Source organism: Schistocerca gregaria, chromosome 4 (assembly GCF_023897955.1).
Source record: "Schistocerca gregaria isolate iqSchGreg1 chromosome 4, iqSchGreg1.2, whole genome shotgun sequence".
NCBI lineage: Eukaryota > Metazoa > Arthropoda > Insecta > Orthoptera > Acrididae > Schistocerca > Schistocerca gregaria.
The window spans coordinates 634,629,398-634,651,767 of record NC_064923.1 but is presented as its reverse complement, the minus strand read 5'-3'; the positions used below and the strand labels follow the sequence as shown (position 1 = coordinate 634,651,767).

The window sequence follows — 22,370 nt, the reverse complement described above, 5'->3', positions numbered from 1 at the left end:
ACATTGCATTTGATGAATTGTAGAAAATTTTGGTCACAATTTAATTTATTGATGCATTTCGGTGCATCACCATCAGAATGTAGCTGTGTTAAAAGAAAAAGAAGATATTAAAATATAAAATGCCCCAGGACAATTATATGCGTTGAGATCAGATGTTGCATCAGTACTTACAAAGAAATACAAGAATAAACCAAACAGCCACACAGCAGTGGGCAATTCAGGTATTGAAACGAGCTCTTAAACACTTAAACATGAGAATGCTAGTGCAAACTGTATGTACGTAGAGCCCTGTCTGGAGTGAAGTCGACATTCTGACTTATCCCAAAGGCCTTCCAGTGGTATCAGATCGGCACTCTGAGCTCCATTTGAGGAATGTTACTGTCAACAGACCATTACCTCACAGATGCTGCTTTAACATTAACAAGCTGAAACAATCTGTCATCATCTCCGAACTGTTCGTGTACAATATGAAGTACACAGTGCTTCAAAATGTGTTAATATACTTCCACATTTAAAGGGGACTACACCCTAACCACGAAAACATACCATGAAAATTACCCCCATACCATAACACCATATTCTCTGTAGGCCTATTTCACTGCTGGCACTACACATGATGGCAGGCAACATTCTCCAGGCATTTGCCACAGTATAAGCGTGATTCATCATTCTAAATCACTCATTCCAGTCATCCACTGTCGCCGGTCTTCATACCACCTGTTGCTTAGTACTGATACAGAAATGTGTGGGTTATGAGGAGCTCTTCGACCACTGTATCGCATTTGATTGAAAATCGGCAAGCTATTTTGCTGGCCTTTTTCGTTTGATATGGTAAAGATTCAGTAATTAGAGGGTAACGGCGGGGTGGAATACTGTAACAATGTTTTTGTTAAAGGAAACAGATCACCGTGACTGTTATGTAATGGACGCTTTATAGCTTCTTATCTTTACATTTAACATGCTACAGGACTTTCTCATTTTGTCTATGCTTTCTGTGTATGCGTGGGATTGTGTAGCACGCTGTATTTGGGACAGGCAAGGCAGATAATGCAGCGAAATAACTGGTCATCAATCCGGACAGGAGCCTCTGGTGTTCGCGTCCAGGCAGTTCGGCACGCCAGGGCAAACCATGGGGGTTGTGACCTGTTGTGCGATTTACAATCGAGCCATGCCCAGAGGCCGAACTGAGGCCAGGGAAGCGACTCTGTCAGCAGGAAGCTGTTGCTTTCTCGTGTTCTGAAAAGTTCTCTCTGGAGATAACCATCTTTAGTTTTGCGGAAGAAACGCGATTTGCAGAAAATACTGGCATAGATAACGACCTTAAGCTTTTCGAAACAACACGGTTTGCAGAAGATAATTGCTTATCCTCATGTACAGCTTTCCGCTTTCAGAGGACATCTGTGCGAGGCTAGTTGTTGGGAGCGAAAACTTGTAATTAGTAAAAATATTGGTGACATCGTGGAGACGGAGCCACAGCAACAGTTTTTTTGTAAATAGAAGGATGTATTGTAATGTTATTTTTTATCAGGACGGGCTGTATTGGCAGGACTTTGTGGTCTTGAAGAAACCTCGCTTTTGGCCAGCCGAGTATGCAAATTCTGCTGTTGGCATGAATAGCTAATGTTAAAGTATAGCATCAACAATCCCATTTTTTCTACTACAAGCTATAAAATATTTTGTTGTGACTGGCAGTCGACAGCTCAAAAAAACAATTCCGATATATTCTCCGGTAGTCACAGTCGGTGATGGCACTAACAAATCTCACCTCTTTCCTGTCATTTTCTTATATTGTTCTTATAACAACAAAATTGTAATTATATTGCAATCTCAAATTATTTGTTACTTAAAAAAAAGTTTTCCTCCCTGTCCAATGTAGCAGAAAAAGCAAAAACACCAAAAAATACCAAACGAAGGCTGTAATACGTACTATCTGTTTTAAAACATCAGGTAACAGCTCTTTAAATTTGTAGTAAATAAATATTGGCTCGCGCCGCTGGGCACTACAAGTATACAGAGACAACTGCGCAGAAACAAAGACAGAACTCAGTACAGTATCTGGAAGCCCCTTGCAAACTAATAACGCTCACAGTCCTTACCGGCGGCCTGCGGAAGTAATGAAACACACTAACGTACCATTGTTATTCAGTGTACGTGACAAAACAGTGTTAAGATTTCTTAAACACTGAGAGTACGCTGTATGGCCTTCAGACTAAAAGCCGAAAAATTAAAAAATGTTATGAACGGTAACGGTATCTGTCACTTCAGAAGAGGTTTACTTAACTCTCCTCCATTCTAAATTACGAAGCCTTAAAAGAATTGCAGTGGGATGCAGATCAGGTAGCTCCATCAGAGAAAGTTACAAAGACAGCCTGACATAGTTTGGTTACGCGGAACATTGTTCACGTACCAGCGGACTGTTCTCTTTAAAAATTATTCCGTAATAAGATAGGATCGTTCGGTTGATGAAAGGTGCCGTTTTTATATTGGCAAAACATTCGCTGCCGCATACACCATACCCGTTCAATGTAAGAAACAATTAATTGGAATAAGTCGCCGCGCAAATAAAATACGCTCTCAAAACATTTACAGTAGACTCAGTGTCTAAAGTACGTGCCTATTCCTGGCCAAGAGAGGTCTTTCTAGTATCAAACTTACACGATGCAGTGCGAAATAATTACGAGGTCTCGAAAAAGTAAGACTTTAATTATGTTGCACAGCGTATATCCAAAACAGATACGCTCTTTGCAGGAATGTACGTGTTACAGTTCTCACTATACTGACAAACACAACTGTATAGCCCTTATCCACCTCAACCGTGTAACAGGAAGACCATACGGACTGCTCCGCCCTCTTAAATGTTCTTCATACTTGTACAATTTGGAGATCAGTGAAAGTAAAAAAAGAAATTTACTTGAAAATATAGCCTTTGAAGATTGGAAGATTTCCGAGCATTGTGAAGTACGCCTTTTTTCCAGTATATCAAAATAGTCGCTGATAACTGAGCGCCTAACGTAAAGTCTTGCAATCATTAAGTTGTTGGGTCTAACTTTGCGAGTAGTAATTTTTCCCTTTTACTTTCATTTAAATATTTTATTATAGAATGGAAATTTTAGATCAGAAACACATAATCATCATTTTTAATAAAAATAAATACCTCTATGTTTTCAGTTGTCAGTCATATGAAAATGAAAGTATTTACAGTAAACTAAAATTTGGTTGAAAACTGCGAAGAATCAAATACTTGTTTATATTCAAAGAGTGATTATATATACACGGGATGTCCCAGTTATCTTGACCACCATAAATAACTGTTTGTCCGTATGCAAATTACGAAATGTTTCAAGCAAATGTTCTATAGCTGTCAGGGGACATCAATCAGCATGATTGCCTTCGTTGTAGCTTTGTTTTTTTTACAATGATATGAACAGAAGTATGACTTTTTTAAATGATACCCTGTATTTTTTATTCGGTAATTCATTTCCTCTCCTAAAGACCTATTCAGAAATGTGTCACAGTATACCATTCACTGAAACACAACGTTTTAATTACATAACACAACATTGACTTTGAGCCCGGGATCACTAACACGACCACTTGCTGGAGTTGTCAGAAAACAAATGAAAACCAAATAAAAACGTAACACGAAATTGACGTTGACTCTCCTGTACCATTGCTCCGGAGTAGAACATTCAAAGGTGCTCAAAGTGGTGACCCTGGACACCGATACACTGCTGCACTCCTTGAATGAAAGAGTTATTTACTGCTTCCATTGTTGTCTGCTGAAGAGAATTACAAGATAGCACGATATATTCCTGCATGTCCTCTGGAGTTGTTGGAATATCGCGATAGACAGCGTCCTTAATGCATCCCCAAAGAAAAAAGACCTGGGGATTTACATCAGGAGACCTAGCAATCCAACTGGCAGGATACCTTCGGTTCAGAACACGACGTGCACGCAAGGCATTATGTGCTGGACATCCATCGTGTTGATACCACATAAGCATTTTGGTTCTTAGCGACACTTCATGCAGAAGGGGAGGAAGGATTCGTCTGATGAAGTTGGCGTACGCTGTGCCGTTCAGACTACCATTAATGAAATAGGGGCCAATAATTGTAGTACCAAGCATCCCACACCAGACGTTACCTCTCCATTGACGCTGATGTTCCACCAGTCTAAGCCACCGTGGGTTGTCGCTGGACCAATAATGCATGTTCCTTGCGTTTACTTGCCCTTTTTTTGAGAAGGAACGTTCATTGGTAAATAGAACATTGCAGAAGAAGTATGGGTTGGCGAGGATATGCTGCTGTGCCCACTGACAGAACTGTACTCGATTCTGGAAATCATTCCCATGCAATTCTTGATGTCGGTGTACATGGTAAGGATGGAACCGGTGAAGTGTAAGAATACAATGTACACTGGTTTTAGGAATGCCAATGTCGTGTTCAAGCTGTCGTGGGCTCACATGTGGATTCAGAGCAGCGGAAGCGAGAACAGTGAATTCGGCAGCTTGGTCTGTGCGAGTGATACGACGATTGAGTTGTCGTGGGTTGAAACTTCCCGTTTCCTGAAGCGTCGCAACAAGAGGAGAAAACATCCGCCGGGGAGGTGGGTTCTTGTACTGTTCCGCTGCTTTTGTAGCATTTCGCCTACCTTTAACAACAACAATAAAAGAAACGTTATGTCGATGCAGTTTGTAGGAAGGACAGTCTTTACTGTATGTTTACTCTACACAACAGTATTTGAAAGGACTAAACTACTGTACTAAATGTACCCGTACATAAGAAAACAGTATTGCATTTACTGTTCTGCTAACTTACATGTCCCATAGATGAGTAGCATTTCTACCTTGTTTACGTTGGTGTACATTCTACTCACACAACTCTTCAGCTGACGGTGGTTAACGGAATGACGAGTGTGCATTCTACTTACGTTTACATTTGTCCTCTGTCAACGTCAGCAGGTGGATGTGTTCCATTACCCCGAGTACCTGCACTAAGCGCTGGGAGCGTCAACGTCAGTGTTGTGTTATGAATTAATAACGCTGTGTTTCAGTGAATAGTACACTGTGACACATTTTTGAATAGTTCTTTAGGAGAGGAAATGTATTGCCGCATAAAAAATACAGGATGTCATTTAAAAAAGTCATTCTGCTGTTCATATCTTTGTAAAAAAACAAAGCTACAACGAAGGCAATCATAGTGATTGATGTCCCCCTGACAGCTAAAGAACATTTGCTCGAAACATTTTGTAATTTGCATTTGGACAAATAGTTATTTTGGGTGGTCAAGATAAATGGGATACCCTGTATATAAACAAGATATGTCACATGCCTCCATCTTTTTTTTTCAATTTATCAAGCCATTCACAAGTAAAAATAAATAACATTATTTGTATTAAATAATTTTGCTTTAATATTTATTGAATAACGTATCCATTTGACAATAAACAAAGATTTTTTAAAATAAAAGTAAAGAAAACTTCTTATTAGGTTGAATGGAAACAGCGATCTGACTTTTACATGACTTACCTATACAATCAGACATTAAGTTAATAGGCTTTCTCTATTTGTTCTCCAGAGTTTGTATTCTAATTAGGCATCTAGAAGACATATTTACATTGAATACTATATTATATGGAGAAAATACGTATATTTACAGATTTAAAAGTTCGATCAGTCGGAATTTTTTCCAATAATTTTTTTAGCAAATAGCATTTTAAGTAAATGAGACACAACTGTGCTATCAGGTCACACTATTTCTGTAATTTAATCCAAAGCGAGACACAAAAATGAAAATATAAAGGAAATTAGCAGCCACTTTACAAAGGCGAATGGCTTTAGTGAACAAAAGCTGAGTGAATGGTGTGGTATTCCCCTCATCAATGTCGTCAGAAATACCGTTCTATCAAAGTCAAATTTGAGACACGAAAACAAGATGTCGTTTACATCAGCTTCTAACTCAGAATCGCACTCGCACGCAGAACAGTAAATGTCGATTTTTTGTAGATCTGGAGACAAACACGCGTGGTTAAAACGGAATCCATTGATGATGGTAATCGTGGGTAGGTCCAAATGCTTCCTGGTATACCACAGTCTTGTGCGAATTTGAGGTTGTAATGCCGCAAAATATTCACCTGTAGTTTGTTCGGTCCAAACGCGTCCTGGTAATCCACGGTCTTGTACAAATTTGTGGTTGTAATGCCCCAAAATATTCACCTTTCGTTTGTTCGGACACATTCTATATTTCTTGCCATTGATGTTTTCCGCAGCTTTTGACATCAGGTAAGTAGACTGTATACGACCATTTCAAATCGAGGACAGTTCCTGTGGAGCCAGCTTGCTTTGATTGTAAGTTAGTTTCATCCACCTAGTTGATGCTAGCATATGAATGCATCCGTAGCAGATGGGCTCTCTGCCCCCTCCCCCCCCCCCCCCCCCCTGTTTTATACGAACATATTCTGTTCAACGATCAGTATATGAAGGTTTCTTGTTTTAGTCCATCTTCGGTGTTGAATATTTTCTATCTGAGAGTAGGATGCGATTAATATCTTTAAGAACGTAGTTGAAGACACACACTTGAGTGCTTCCATAATGGACTAAAAACTGAAGCTCTTTTAGGTACTTCGAAGGCTTTACTGACAGATCTGACGGCATAGAAAAGCACACACTCTCTACCCCTCTTGGGGAATTTTGGATAGACCTGTATTTATACAAAGTTATAACCAGGCCATCGAGCTTCAATCAGACACGATTAGATGTGTAATTTATATTGTCCGAGATTCTATTAAAATAATAGACTGGACTTGAATCTGCCCGCTGAGTGTGTCAAGATCATATTCAAATAAAGGCAAACGGAAAGAATATCTTACAGAATGCAAAACAGGAAACTAAATTTCAAAGCTAGTAAAGGTCCGGAATTTTATTTCTGCTGCTGGACGCAGTACGTAATTGGTAAATGTCGCCTCTGTTTTTATACAAAGGACTATCCGTGAATGTCATGCCTTGAATGAAAATTTTTTTTGACAGCATTTGATGTCTAATGATCAAGGGCATCTCTCATTCATCCAATAAACGTGCGTTTGTAGGTATCGAACGCATGGCTCCAAGACAAAAACGGATGGCTCTACAAGAGTATCTAATATGGTAGTTTAGATCGAATAATCCCTCAGTACATGGTGAGTAGAATACTTCGATGCGCTACTCACCACCCACGGTTAAGTGAGCGAATTAATTTTTCATTCTTCTTCGCATCTATTAATAGTGCATCGTATGAGAAGCTTCAAAGTTAGCCCTCAGTCAAATATTACTATGTAATATCGAGCATGAGATTTTATCTGGAAAGTATAGTTTCCACACGTTGTGTGATCGCCAATGCGAGGAGCGTTAGATTTGTAAAAAGATTTATCGGTCGCACTCTCCAGGCCTTCGCTAGGCGGCCACTTGTCGACACGTTCTATAGTAGTGAGGAATTCCACTTGGATCAGAAGATACTGGTCTGCAGTTGAATAAACGCGTTCATCGTCCTCATAGTGTAACAGTTTTGTGGGGAGAGTGACAATTTGTTCTAAATCCTGAATATACCTAGTATACAAGAAGGGGGGTGTAAAACTGCACATTGAAGACTAATATTAAATACTTTGGTTACTATCTTTGTATAAGTGTCAATTATTTAAGAATAACCGTTTCAAAAGAATAAGTAGTGTACTAGTAACTTCTAGACGTAAGACGTTATATTTACGTCGTCTTTTGTTTTGTATTAAGTCTATAAATAGTCGTAACAATAGTGTCTCGCTCTCATTTTGTGTGAGCTCATCTTGTTTCACGTTGTCTGTATTGTGTTAGCTCGTGTGAGCGCTTGTGATTTTTAATTTTGAAAATAAATAATGTGGAAGTATTCAAAACTTTAATTTCAGAAGTACCTTCCACCTTATCGGAAAGTAATTATCTTTGTGAAGGGGAAAAGTTTTATTATTAAAAAGAACTGATAATTAATTTTTTTAAGTGAATTCAGGAAATTGAGATAGGGAGCTTCAGTGGGAAGGAATTAATTCAAAGTTGTAATTGTGAGAACTTTAATTATTTTCGATCGCTACATTGCGCAGCGCAGTGATCGTCATTTTTTCATTCAGTCGAACGAAAGTTGACATGGGCATACGATCTTTGACTGCCAGTATTACTGAACGCTGACTTTATAACAATTCGCAAAAATAACTTTTGTGAATTTACCTGACTTCCAAGAGCGTAAAATTATTTTGGACAGGGCCTGCTTACAGATTATCGTTTTTATTCACTTAGTGATCCATGAGAGTTAAAGAGAGAAAGATATTAAGAAATATTCAGTTCCACTATGAACACTTTTTAACAATGAATTTTAAAGACGGGACATTGTGGCGTCTTCTCGAAAAAGAATTAACAGTTACCACGCCCTAAGATCAGAAACCCTAGGAGACAAGTGGTAAGCCGACCATGTTTCCTTTGTGTCTGAACTTGATCGTATGTTCCCTTACGTCAGGAATAGATCGACGACCCTCTTTCGTTTGTAAGGCTGACGTGATACCCGTAAGAAGCGAAAACTGCAAGTATTGAAACATACTTCTAGTGTTCTGCCTTCGAAGCCGATATAACCCAGGGAATGTCACGAAAATATTCCGCAGACCGTAACGCTTCCTCCTCCGGGATAGGCTCTCGAACGATTGTTGTGGATGTTTACGTTCAGACGTTTCACGCACACAATCACGTTAGCGCTCTCGGCTGGCGGGTTTTTGACACCATACAGATATCTCATCTAAATCATTTACAATTCGTTTTGATCTTCTGCTGACTCTGCGTGACGATAAATGACAGCTTCACTCGCAAACGACATAAGATGACTGCTCAGATTGTCTTACAAATTGCATGTATAGAATAGGAACACGTACTTGGGGAGTACCATACACCTTGTGTTTCACTTAGTCTTCCCGTCAGTCACTAGGTGCTGTGAAGTTTCTGGCAGAAAGCCTATGTCAAAATTTAGGTTATGATGAAAAAATTGGTCAGGTGCAATTAGGACTCGCACTGAGGGTTCCGTACGGACATAATTATGTATAGGAACAATTCATCTGTTTCGAGAATCTCCACGGTTTCTGCCTGTTATCGGCGTTGATAATCGCAGGACATTGCGAGGACGTTCGATAATGCTTTGATTTCAGTTTTGAAGTCGAATAACAAGTGGCAAAAGAAATAGTTTTCCGTGTGATATAACTGGAGCCAACGGCCTTGCCGCAGTGGTGGCAACGGTTCCGTCAGCGCGCTGTCGCGCTGGGCTACCACTTGGATGGGTCTGCCGAGCGCTGTTGGCAAGAGGGGTGCACTCAGCCTTTGCGAGGCAGCTGAGGAGCCGCTTATAGAGAAGTAGCGCCTCCGGTGTCCTAAATTGACATACGGCCGGGAGATCGGTGTGCTGACCACATGGCCCTCCATATCCGCATCCAGTGACACCTATCGGGTTGAGGGTGGCACGGCGGCCGGACGGTACCGTTGGCCCTTCATGGCCTGTTCGGAGGGAGTTTCGTTTTACGTCTAACTAAAAATTGACAGATTCGGACTTTTCTCTTTAAATGTACTGTAAAAGCTGTCTTCTTGCTAAATCTCATGGTTCTAGACCAATGGGAAGTGCCCTACAGGTTTTGATGAGTAAGTTTGCGAGAAGCAAAATATTTGCAATAGATGGCCGTACCTTTTGGGTGCATTGCTTTAGAAGCTTACATTTATTACTCCGCCAAGGGACCATAGATCTTACACGGTGGTCTCGCGTTTCTAGGCGCGCAGTCCGGAACCGTGCGGCTGCTACAGTCGCAGGTTCGAATCCTGCCTCGGGCATGGATGTGTGTGATGTCCTTAGTTTAGTTAGGTTTAAGTAGTTCTAAGTTCTAGGGGACTAATGCCCACAGCAGTTGAGTCCCATAGTGCTCAGAGCCATTTGAACCATAGATCTTAACATGTGACATAAATTTTAACTTAATACGTTTACCTGTTCCTGAGATACATGGTTCTTAGCAGGCGGACGGACAGTCTCGTTGTTGTTGTTGTTGTTGGTTGTTGTTGTTGTTGGTTGTTGTTGTTATCTTCAGTCCAGAGATTGGTTTGATGCAGCTCTCAATTCTACCCTATCCAGTGCAATCTTCTTCATCTCCTAGTACCAACTGCAACCTACATCCTTCTGTATCTGCGTAGTGTATTCATCTTTCTGTATCTACTTAGTGTATTCATCTTTCTTTACCTGTTTAGTGTATTCATTTCTTGGTCTCCCTCTACGATTTTTACCCTTCACACCGCCCTCCAGTACTAAATTGGTGATCCCTTGATGCGTCAGAACATGTCCTACCAACCAATCCCTTCTTCTAGTCAAAGTGTGCCACAAATTTCTCTTCTCCATAATTCTCTTCAATACTTCCTCATTACTTATGTGATCTACCCATCTAATCTTCAGTATTCTTCTGTAGCACCATATTTCGAAAGCTTGTATTCTCTTCTTGTCTAAACTATTTATCGTCCACATTTCACTTCCATACATGGCTGCACTCCATACGAATACTTCCAGAAACGACTTCCTGACACTTAAATCTATACTCGATGTTAACATATTTCTCTTCTTCAGAAACGCTTTCCTTGCCATTGCCAGTCTACATTTTATATCCTCTCTACTTCGACGATCATCAGTTATTTTCCTCCCCAAATAGCAAAACTCATTTACTACTTTAAGCGTCTCATTTCCTAATCTAATTCCCTCAGCACCACCCGATTTAATTCGACTACATTCCATTATCCTCGTTTTGCTTTTGTTGATGATCATCTTATATCCTTCTCTCAAGAGAGTGTCCATTCCGTTCAACTGCTCTTCAAAAGTCCTTTGCTGTCTCTGACAGAATTTCAATGTCATCGGCGAACCTTAAAGTTTTTATTTCTTCTCCATGGGTTTTAATACCTACTCCGAATTTTTCTTTTGTTTCCTTTACTGCTTGCTCAATATAGAGATTGAATAAAATCGGGGAGAGGCTATAACCCTTTCTGAGTCCCTTCCCACCCACTGCTTCCGTTTCATGACCCTCGTCTACTATAACTGCCATCTGGTTTCTGTACAAATTGTAAATAGCCTTTCACTCCCTATATTTTACCCCTGACACCTTCAGAATTTGAAAGTGAATACTCCAGTCAACATTGTCAAAAGCTTTCTCCAAGTCTACAAATGCTAGAAACGTAGGTTTGCCTTTCGTTAATCTATTTTCTAAAATACGTCGTAGGGTCAGTATTGCCTCATGTGTTCCAACATTTCTACGGAATCCAAACTGATCTTCCCCGTGGTCGGCTTCTACAATTTTGCAGCCGTGGCTTATTAAACTGATAGTTCGGTAATTTTCACATCTGTCAACAACAGTCTCGTAACAAGTGACAAATATTTTTTCGTGTGATATTATTGCAAAATAACAATTTTCGAATTTTCCCTTTGGCAGTACTGTGAATCTTGCTTCTTTTTTCGTGTGATATTATTGCAAAATAACAATTTTCGGATTTTCCCTTTGGCAGTACTGTGAAATCTTGCTTCTTGCCAAATTTCGTAATTGTCTGTAGCTTCAATTATTTTACACCGCCGAGATACCGTAGACCTTGGTAAGTGGCAAATTTCGACTTGATGTGTTCATCCTTTTCCTAGAGAAAGTGTTTTGAAGAGTCGGATAGATAGATAGAGAGAGAGATAGGCAGATAGAAGGACGGACGGACGGACAAGAGAGTGATCCTATTAGGGTTCCGTCTTTACCGATTGCGGTATGCATCCCTTAAAAGGGCCTACCATCTGGAGAAGTCAATCAGGTGTCGTCAGAGTGCTTGCAATCTATCTTTGATCTAGAAAAAAGGCGGGGAATTCGGTAGAATCAAATCGTAATAGGATCGTCATAGCCTCTGACAGAGGGGAGCAAGGTAGTGTTGTGGGAGGAGCTGAAGAGAAACTGGCAGAATGTCACAGCAGGAAAGAGAACTCAGTCTAAACATGGGAAATGATTTAGACTGCCACTCGTCCATTATAGAGACTAAATTCGAATGAAAAACGAAAAATCCACACAAACTCTCGGGAAGGAAAGGTGTGACGCATAAAAATGGTTTCTGTATGTCCATCCTTTTGACAGGAGGTCTTGGGGACGAATGTCGTTCACTATTGTTAGAAAGTGATACGCCTACAGCCGTCCTTATGCTTTTATTTATTTTGTAGCTACCAGATTCGGCGCTTCAATGCGTTACCTTCGGGATGTAGGTGATGCTAAAGGGGTTGACACGATCCCTGTATATACTGCATCAGTGGCCATCATAACTGGTTACGCAGACTATATACAGAACAACATAAAAACAATGAATACCAGAAGGTGCAATTCAAATAACCACCATTACTACAGTCTGAAGATGGCGCATTGAAGCGCCGAAACTGGTAACTAAAAAATAAATAAAATCATAAGGATGGCTGTAGGCGTTTCATTTTCTCACGTAAAAATGATGGTCAGGCCATCGACGTAGAAGAAATTTGCTAGTGTTTGAGCGGTTTGCGGCGCCTGTAGGACGGAGCAGCGCTGGACAGGGATCTGGGGCAGCGAGCGGCGGCGCTGCTGGTGGTGGTGGTGGTGGCGGTGGTGGTGGTAGTGGCGTTGGGAGTGTCGGCGGTTGGTGCGGTCCGCGGCCGCCAGCCGGCACGCTCGCCCATTTATAATAATTGGCCCCACCCACCTAGAACCCGTGCTGCGCTTCCGGTCCCCCGCCCACGCCAATCCTGATTCCATTACCATAATAGAAACCAAACGAAATTAAATAATTCCTCTTTTTGGTACCCCAACCGTGCGCCGTCTCCGCGCCCCCACCCCTTCCCCTTCCCGTCTCCTCCCCTGCCCCACTATCATTCTTGTGCTGCCACCCCCACAGCTCGTCTTCCCGTCGCGCAGCACTCCTTCTATTAAATTATAATTTTCCGCCGAGGAAGTTGCATTAGCGATTTCTCTCGCGAACTAACCTAGCCAATAACTTTGCTTTGCTTGGTAAAAACAGGCCTTGGAAGATAAATATCTCTTCCTCATTATTGAAAATTAATTAAATGGAACGAGGCCGTGAACCGGCAGTGGTAACTGGGGCTGGTGTGTCCGCAGCACTAGCGCACGAGCCGGAACCTCCGCCTCCACATCCAGCTGCGGTGTCCGCCTCCAGGCTCCAGCTTCCGACTCCAGCACGCCCCCACGACGTCCCCTCTCGACAACGGATGCCGTCCTCTGGTGAGTGCGCGCTAGCAGCTTCAGCTTTTCTATTGGTCTTAAACGTGCGCACACACACACACACAAGCGCTGTCGCGCTGAGTGATTACAATATCCTGTGGGCTAGCACAAAGTCTATGCGGATTCATTAGTCTTGCCTCTAGGACAAGGTCGTATCCGGGGATGTGAGAGGAACTGGGTCATTAGAAGCAAAATAATAGTAAACATAGGCTATAAAATGGAAACCTTAAAAGCTGTGAACACTTGTTCAGTAGAAGCGACCTGTTTCGAAGCGGCGAAGATGATCAAATGCTCGTAGTGATTAAGGTATGCTGTTTACAGCCATTGTTTACTTGTGTTTTTTGCTTCGAATGATCGTTACAGTCATACCCCTGAATACGACGTTGTCCTATGGGCCAAGACGTTCAATCACCATATATCTCTCCTAAGAGCCGTCAGGCGCATTTTCTTTGGCAGTTCAGTAGAGATTTGTAATTTCCATTTGCACTGTATAGCTGGAGTCATCCCAGGGAAATAGTGTTCATCACTTCTTTCACGCAACGCGCAGTGTTTCCCGGCACAAAGAAAATTATTTTTAAAGCGGAATTTTCCGTGCCCATTCGATGAGCGGTCCCAGATAGCTAGGGGCGATAATCGCTTTATCAATGTGTGCTAACAGGGACAGTAAAAGTCTAAGAACAACCAGTACTCCAGCAGTGACAGCACCACCATGACCCGGACTGACTGCTACCTCCAAGCATGCAGCGCTCTTGCGTCGCCGTTGAAATACTTTATGTCCCTCGAATTTTACTGTCCCTGTCTATACATATCGATAAAAGAAATATCGCACTAGACTGATCTGGTATCGCTCTATGGGAAAGGGAACTTAAAAACCCGGTTTAAAAATTAGGAGGGATATCCTGTATATAGGGCTTTGAATTGAATGTGATTCTGGGACCCCCGTCTTGGACCATTGTCGTCTTCCAACTGCACACGCCTAACAGGCTTGCTTCACTGTGCTTGTACACACTTTTCCTCTACTTTTCGTCTCGTGTACCATATGAGCCGTTCTACAATACTCTGTCGCGTTCAGACAAATGCTACTGAGCTGAGTTAGGTCCAAAGGCTGTAGCTGTTTGAAAAATTTGTGATGCCATTACCAGTTCGAAATTTATCGTACAAGACGGAAAGCCTCTGGGTATCTTCGACAACGAGGAATTTTTAAATACTGGTTGATGAATGCTCAAAGAGGAAGAAATGTCGTGGATTCAGATGAAAAACGCTACAGATGTTGCGGCTTGTTCTCTGTGGATAGAGTATTGGTTTTTAACTTTCAGACACTTTACTACTGTTTCCTGAGCATGAAAAAATATCACGTACAGATCTTTCAAACCTTCCTAACATATTGCAGGTACATAGCTATTCTGTCACTGAGGCTGGCACACCGGCGTGAGTGATATATATATTGTGTGTGTTACAGAGCAGAAATTTCTGAAAATACACTTTGGTTTTCCTATTAATCGGCCAGATGATCATCTGTTAACTGAGACTGCTCCTAAATAACTAGAATAGACCTATTCCATGTGTGAAGGACTGACATGTAGAACAATCTCCAATACCTATATATATATTTATATATATATAATATGGATGGGAGAAGGGGAAGGGTAGGAACTATTGTTAGCCGCATCTATTCTTTCGCACTTGCCCTTAATATGACGTTAAATTGACATGAAACATAAATGACTGACTTCAGTTAGAGTCGCGTTATACGATTCACAATAATAAATCCATAGAGATAAAACTATTTCATACGTCGGGCAGTCTTCACAGAACATTATTCCAAGTCGTCTAGAAGGTAATTTCCTTTTCACTGCAAAATTGTAAAATATTGCAGTTCATATTGGATTTACTAAACACACATCTGCATCAAAACCAGGAATGGTTTTCCGTTATATTTTGTAAGTGGGAATGTATGTAAATTTTCAATGTCAAAACGTTAGAGATTCTATTAACATTAAATGTGTTGCATGAAACAGACACTTTTTTTTAAAAAAAAATTCTTTATTCAATTTATTGTATTATACATATTAACCCACTACCTAACTACATTATTGGGTCCTAATAATGATACAAGGAATTGCAGCTTTCTATCCTACACTACAGGTGATTTTATTACTATTGTTATTACTATAATCTTACCGCTATGAGGTTCTAAGCTACTTAATCTAAGGACTTATGCTGCCTGCAGCGTTGCAGGTGTGCCAGCGCTACTATAAACCTGATGAATGTTGGCCAGGCCCACCGTGCTAACCCCAGTGGCATGCCCCTGGCACTGGGCTGGCCCTCAAGTTGGTTTCGCTGCAGTCTATTCTAAGGTATTATCCTAGAAGAAACAGACTCTTTAGTAAGAACGCCGAATTTTGATCAGGAAACAGCTTATAATTTTTATAACATGATGTTTTTTTTACACGAAATCTGATCCTGTCGTCGCGAATTTCTTCGTAAGCTAATAGGTGAATTCTTTTGAGTTAACAAATTTCGAGAATGAATATGTTCATAATCCGGCATTTAGTAAGACAGGCTTTTGATAAGGATTCGAAGACCATCTATTAACAGTATAATTGAGCAAGAGTGTTATCTTGATCAGAAAGCTGTATTTTCACAGTAATTTGAGGACCATGTATGTTTTAGTCGAAATGGTTTTGGCGTTTTTGAGGCCGTTCTCTCGTGGGCATGGTAGGGTCACAATCTCAACAGTAATGGAGGACTGCTACCGCAGGCCTCTAGCGGAACGAATTGAAGCTCTGCGAGATTCACGGACCTTTTTTTCGCTGAAGTTGGCTAAGAGTCTACAGAATTTTCAGGTAACTAAATATTCCGTGTAAAGCGATTACGCGCTTAGAAACGAGTCGCACCACGGCCTGCTTGCGTACTGGGCCTCGCCTCCAAGACACCGGCGGAAGCAGCGGCGTATAACTCCTAATCTGATGGGATTGAATAACAGCGGGCAGCTGTTTCTTGGAGTTCCGCAAGGCTTACACAAAATGCACGCTCTGCTGGAGTAGCATATATGAAATGTAACGGCTCTGCCTCCGTCTCTTCCGTCGCTTGCTGCCCGGTGTAAATGCTGCAGTAGGATGTCTGAAAGAATCAACCGGATAGCCGCGCGTGTTAAAGCGCCTCTTCCGAGGGGGGGAGGTGCGCCGGCTACGGATCGTGCCCCTCCCGTGGATTTACTGTCGTATCCTGCCCACTCGTCTAATATTGGGTGCCTAGGAAGCTGTTTTCTCGGATATCTAGATAACAATTCAAGCAAATCTTATTAATGGACTTTTATTACAGTAAGTTAAATTGACAACACTTACCTTTGCGCTTTCACAAAGAGGTGTCGCAAGCAATTGGCGACGTGCAAATAATCAGTGTCCTTTGGTATATACAATTTCAGCAGTTCATAAGTCACGGCTGAAACGTTTGGATGACGGCTCTTCTAGTGCACCCCCCCCCCCCCCCCCGGCCGGCCGAAGTGGCCGAGCGGTTCTAGGCGCTACAGTTTGGAACCGCGCGACAGCAACGGTCGCAGGTTCGAATCCTGCCTCGGGCATGGATGTGTGTGATGTCCTTAGGTTAGTTAGGTTTAAGTAGTTCTAAGTTCTAGGGGACTCATGACCACAGCAGTTAAGTCCCATAGTGCTCAGAACCATTTTAAACCCCCCCCTTCCCCCAAGGGGGGGAAAGGGGTTACGGGGCGGCGACATCAAGGACATTTGGCCACATCATACATTAAGCATGCATAATCCGTTAACCATGCCGACCCTGCACCGAGGCGGGACAAAAGCACAAGGAAAAAAAGAACACTTTTAAGAGCAGTGCCGGCAGTCAAAATCATACAATCACGAGCTTCTCTGTGAAAAATTTTATTTCTCTGGCTCCTGATGACTGGGTGTTGTGTGCTGTCCTTAGGTTAGTTAGGTTTAAGTAGTTCTAAGTTCTAGGGGACTGATGACAATAGATGTTAAGTCCCATAGTGCTCCGAGCCATTTTTGAAAAAATTTACTTTGCATAACGGTAAATTCCATTGCAACTGCAAACTTCCCACTAAAAGATATAACTGGGTCGATGAAGAAGAGCTAAAAAGAACTTGTACTTTAATGAGTACACTAAAAGAAAACGAGACGGCGCAATAGTAACACTGTGGTTTCGTATTCAAGAGACCATTCAGATTTAGGCTATCCTTGATTTACGAGATGCGACGTATACCCAATAAGATTTCACAGCGATCAAGGAAATATACAAGTCCGGTCATGGTACACAAAAGTTAATTTACTATGTAATTAATTTCTGTCAGCTGTGACCATCTTCAGACCTCAGTGAATCCGGTGCGTTCGTGTCATTGCTTATATACATGGTAGAGTCACGTTAATCAATCATACAAGCTTCGTCACAAAATCTAAAAACTTTTCTGAGTGCCACTGACACTATTGCAGCAGATGCGTTAACACTTTAACGATGTAAGATATGAGTAGTGTGCATGGAAATCAAAAAAATTTCTAGATTCTGTGACGAAGCTTGTATTGTTGGCTGTGACTGTACCATTTGTCGTTAAACCCTAATCTTCCTTTATTCATCGTACAAGTGCGTTGTGAATCCAGTGTGTTTCATTGCATACATGTGGACGAGAGCTTTACGTATCCTACCGCTCGCCATACTGCTTATTTACTTTCACTAATGTCTTAAGTGTAGCAAGAAACGATTCACAAAAAGGACAAAGGTATTAAATCTAATAACAATTTAAACTTTAAGAATTCTTTCCCGAAAGTATTTGTCTGGACTACGGCCTTATATGAAAGCGGAATATGAACAGTAAACAATAGACAAGAAAATAATAGAAACATTAAATTCTGGTGCGAAAGAACAATGCAGAAGATTAAATAGATAAATCACATAGTTGCTCAATAGGCGCAGCGAAGTAAGATTCTTCATGGGACAGCTTGTCGAAAACAAAGGATATTCTGACAGCGCATATCCTGAAGTACCAGGCAGTAGTTTAGTAGTTGAAGTAATGCAGAGAGATATTTTTATTTTCAGTGATGTAACGAAAAAGAGATACGTTGTTCCTATAGTCAGCAAGGCCAACGATAGATTTAAACAATCTGTACATCCATAGCAATGTCGGCTATCGCCCATCCCTACTTTACCCAAGACCAAGTGTTGGCCTTGCCTGAGATCGGTTGCTGTTTTGTTAATCATCTCAGTTCTTACTTGGAGTTGACTTTACCGCAAGTGCTACCGTTTATTGTTTTTGTGATGTGTGCTGTTTTGATAGTTTCTAATTGAGGATAAGTTTGTAACAAGAAAGACGAGGAAAACCGATTTTGATACGTCTGCAAGAGTTATGGTAACTCAAAAATATGTACGCGCTACTATAATAAAAGGTGTACAACTTTGCTGCTGCCGTTTGCCGATAGGTGGCGACAACCGTAAGTAGCGGTCGAAAGAAACAAATAACAGACGTCAGGCAATTAGCTTGGACCTTGGTCAACATAACCTCATTCAAACATTTGTCGATTTGTGTCTGCATCATAAAGTTGTTCATGATTAAAAATGTCAGTTTACCATGCTAATTCTCGTTATTTGTGCGAAGTGTTAATGTTTTGTTTCAATATGAAGAAAACAGTGGCTGATACTCATCGTATGCTCTCTAGTACGTTTCGTAAGGGCGCTATTAGTGAAAGAACGTGTCGTGCGTGGTTTCAACGCTTCAAGAACGGTGATTTTAACGTCGTACACCGACGTATTGGTGGAAGGGAGAATGTTTTCGAAGATGCAGAATTGGAGACATTGCTGAGTGAATACTCGCGTCAAACTCAAGAAGAATTGACACGATTAGTGGGAGTGACACAGCAAACCATTTCAAAACATCTCAAGGTCTGGGCACGATTCAGAAAGAACGAACTTGGGTCCCGTGTGAGCTGAAATCAAGAGACGTTGAACGGCGTTTGTGAGTTTCTGAACAGTTGCTTCAGAGGCAAAAACGGAAGGGATTTCTGCATCCCATTGTGACCGGAGATGAAAAATGGGATCATTACGATAACCCTAAACGCAAAAAAATCATGGGGAGATCCCGGTCATGCTTCCACGTAGACGGCCAAACCGAATATTCACGGCTCCAAGATCATGCTCCGCATTTGGCGGGACCAGCTCGGCGTCGTGTACTATGGTGTGTTAAAACCAAGTGAAAAAATCACAAGTGCTTATTATCGAATGCAATTAATGCGTTTGAGCAGAGCATTAAAAGTTAAATAGCCGCAATACAGCGAGAGGCACGATAAAGTGATTTTGCAGCACGACGACGCTCAACCCCACGTTGCAAAAGAGATCAAAACGTACTTGGAAACATTAAAATGGGAATTTCTACCCCATCCGCTGCATTCTCCAGACATTGCTTCCTCTGACCTGTTTAGATTAATGGCGCTTGGCCTAGCTGACCAACACTTCCGATCTCATGAAGAAGTCACAAAATGGATCGATTCGTCGATCGCTTCCAAAGATGAACAATTTTTTTGACGCGGGAGTCGTACACTGCCCGAAAGATAGGAGAAAGTAGTGGCCAGCAATGGAAAAAACTTTGTATGATACATGTGAAACCAATTTGTTTCATTAAAGGCTCAATTGTTGGGGAAAAAACGGTGGAAGCAACGTTGTACACCTTGTAACCCAATTACCTATCTATAGCAGTTTAATGTTAGCAATTGAGTCGTTGTTTGGAGGCTAGTAGAACTGTGGGCTTGCAGTATTTCAATATTTCACAAGGTAGCGGAGCGGTAAATGTAATTCCAGATAACTTTAAATTGATATGAGTGCATAAAAACAGACTTGGATTTGTTTGTGACGGCCAAAATTCGCGCTGATCAACTAAAATATTACACAAATGGTAGCATTAAAAAAAATTGCTCAATATTCTATCATTAGTGTCCCAAGCAGCAAAATATCGCCCAATCTGGTCACCCGGCCGTTACTCAGTTACGAAAACTATGGGGAATGGTTCGTGGGGAGCGGAAGGGGTATGTGATAACAGCACATTCTATAGTTCTTTCGTTTCTAAAAGATTTTTTCAACAAGTTGCTTGAATTCGTCCTACCCGACTGCGCCCTTCATCGCTCCCTCCCTCTTTCTTCCAAAATCTTTTTATACTCATGTAATATGAAGCTAGCAGTTCCATGCACAATTAAATCTCAAAATGTGCATGAATTCATGCACTATCCAATTAGTAAACGTTTACCATTAAAGGAAAACATACAATACCAGAATTCAATCTTTTGTTGTGGAGCATTTTATTTTCAAACAACGTACAACAACCAGGTTCTTCGCATTCCCCCTGGACAATAAAGCTGCGCGCAGAAAGATTGAAAAACCAAAATGAAGCAGCATATTTACACGCCATCACTGTGCGGCGCCATTTTGTGCTGGGGCCTGTAGTTGCGTGTTACGGTATCCTGGCGCGAGGAGTTCAGTGTACACCAGAATTGGGGACATTACCTGGAGACAAACAAAAAGTACACTGCGGTGACGAGAGTCTTGGGATACCTCCGAAAATGTTACCGGTACAGGATTTTGTGCAGAATGACCTCTCGATTACGTCACATAAAAGTTCGATGTGACTCATATCAGGCGATCTGGGTGTCCATATCATTCGCTCGAAGCTCCAGAATGTTCTTTAACACAGTCACGGACAATTGTGGCCCGGTGACTGAACTCCATGAATGGCTGCAAACGCTCTCTGAGTAGTCGACGATAACAATTTCTAGTCGACGATCGGTTCAGTTGGACCAGAGGACCCATTCCATTCCATGTAAACGTAGCCCACACCATTATGGAGACACCACCAACTTGCACAGTGCCTCATTGGCAACGTGGGTCCTTGGTTTCGTGGGGTCTGCGTCACACTCGAATCCCTACCATCAGCTCTTATCAACTGATGTGGGAACTCATCCGATCAGGCCACGGTTTGCAGTCGCGTAGGGTCCAACTGGTATGGTCACGAGCCCAGGAGAGACGGTGCAGGCAGTGTCATCCTGTAGGCAATGACACTCGCGTCGGTTGTCTCCTTGCATAGCCCGTTAACGTTAGATTTCGCCGCACTATCCTAATGGATACATTCTTCGTACATCCGACGCTAATTTCTGCGGTTATTTAACGAATGGTTGCTTGTCTGTTAGCACTAACAACCCTATGGAGACGCCCTGCTCTCGGTAGTTAAGTGAAGTTCGTCGGCCACTGCGTTGTCCGTGGTGCGAGGGAATACTGAAGTTTGGTATTCTTGGCACACTCTTGACACTGTGGATCCCGGAATATTGAATTGCCTAACTATTTCCGAAATTGAATGTCCCAAGCATCTAGCTGCAACTGCCGTTCCCGTTGTGCCGTCGTAATCGCGTCGGAAAGCCTTTCACATGAATCATCTGAGTGCATATGACAGTTCCTCTTATGCACTGCCCTTTTATACCTAGTCTACGCCATACTGCTGGTGTCTGTATATGTGCTTATCGCTATCCTATGGACTTTGTCTTTTCAGTGTAATATTGGAGTGATATTTAAAAATTTGTTACTGCATGTCGTACCATTCTGAACAAGTACAGATTTTCAAGCTGAAACCAAGTTCTGTTAAACATACTAAGCGAAGAAGGTAGACAAAGGCATGTCGTTACGCATGTATTATGACGCATACGTCGCCAGAGAAATTGAGTAATTGATTTCTATTTGTTTCTTCGACCTCAATTTCTGTTCCTTCTCCCCCTCCTCACCTGTGAGCGGTGCTCCCACGCCACCGTTTCTTCGCCACGCATGCCTGCTTGTATTTTCGTTTCTTTCTTTTTTCACCTCGGACCGACGGCGACACAATAAGCAGATAAAGCATCAGGGCGGCGGGCGCTGCGCGGCGCGATGACGTGGCGCGGGATCGCCGGATGACTGTGCATTCTGCGCTATAATTAAACGCAGTCCACATAACACGCGTCGCCACATTAATACCTGTCGCGGCCACGGCCGCCCGCCAGTTCCTGATAAACACAATAACCCCGCCCGGCCACGCACACACGTACATTAA

General features: G+C 41.9%; 1 protein-coding gene across 10 annotated transcripts in view; it reads left to right on the top strand.

Annotated features, from left to right (window-relative positions):
- LOC126267252 (protein bric-a-brac 1-like) overlaps nt 1-22,370 on the top strand; it is a 1,659,048-nt gene that overhangs the window by 558,093 nt on the left and 1,078,585 nt on the right. For all 10 annotated transcript variants that reach the window (XM_049972274.1, XM_049972281.1, XM_049972280.1 and 7 more), the window contains one exon: nt 13,163-13,285. In XM_049972274.1, the coding sequence (XP_049828231.1) occupies nt 13,273-13,285 (13 nt within the window). In that variant the 5' untranslated portion in view covers nt 13,163-13,272. The remainder of the gene's footprint in view (nt 1-13,162; nt 13,286-22,370) is intronic.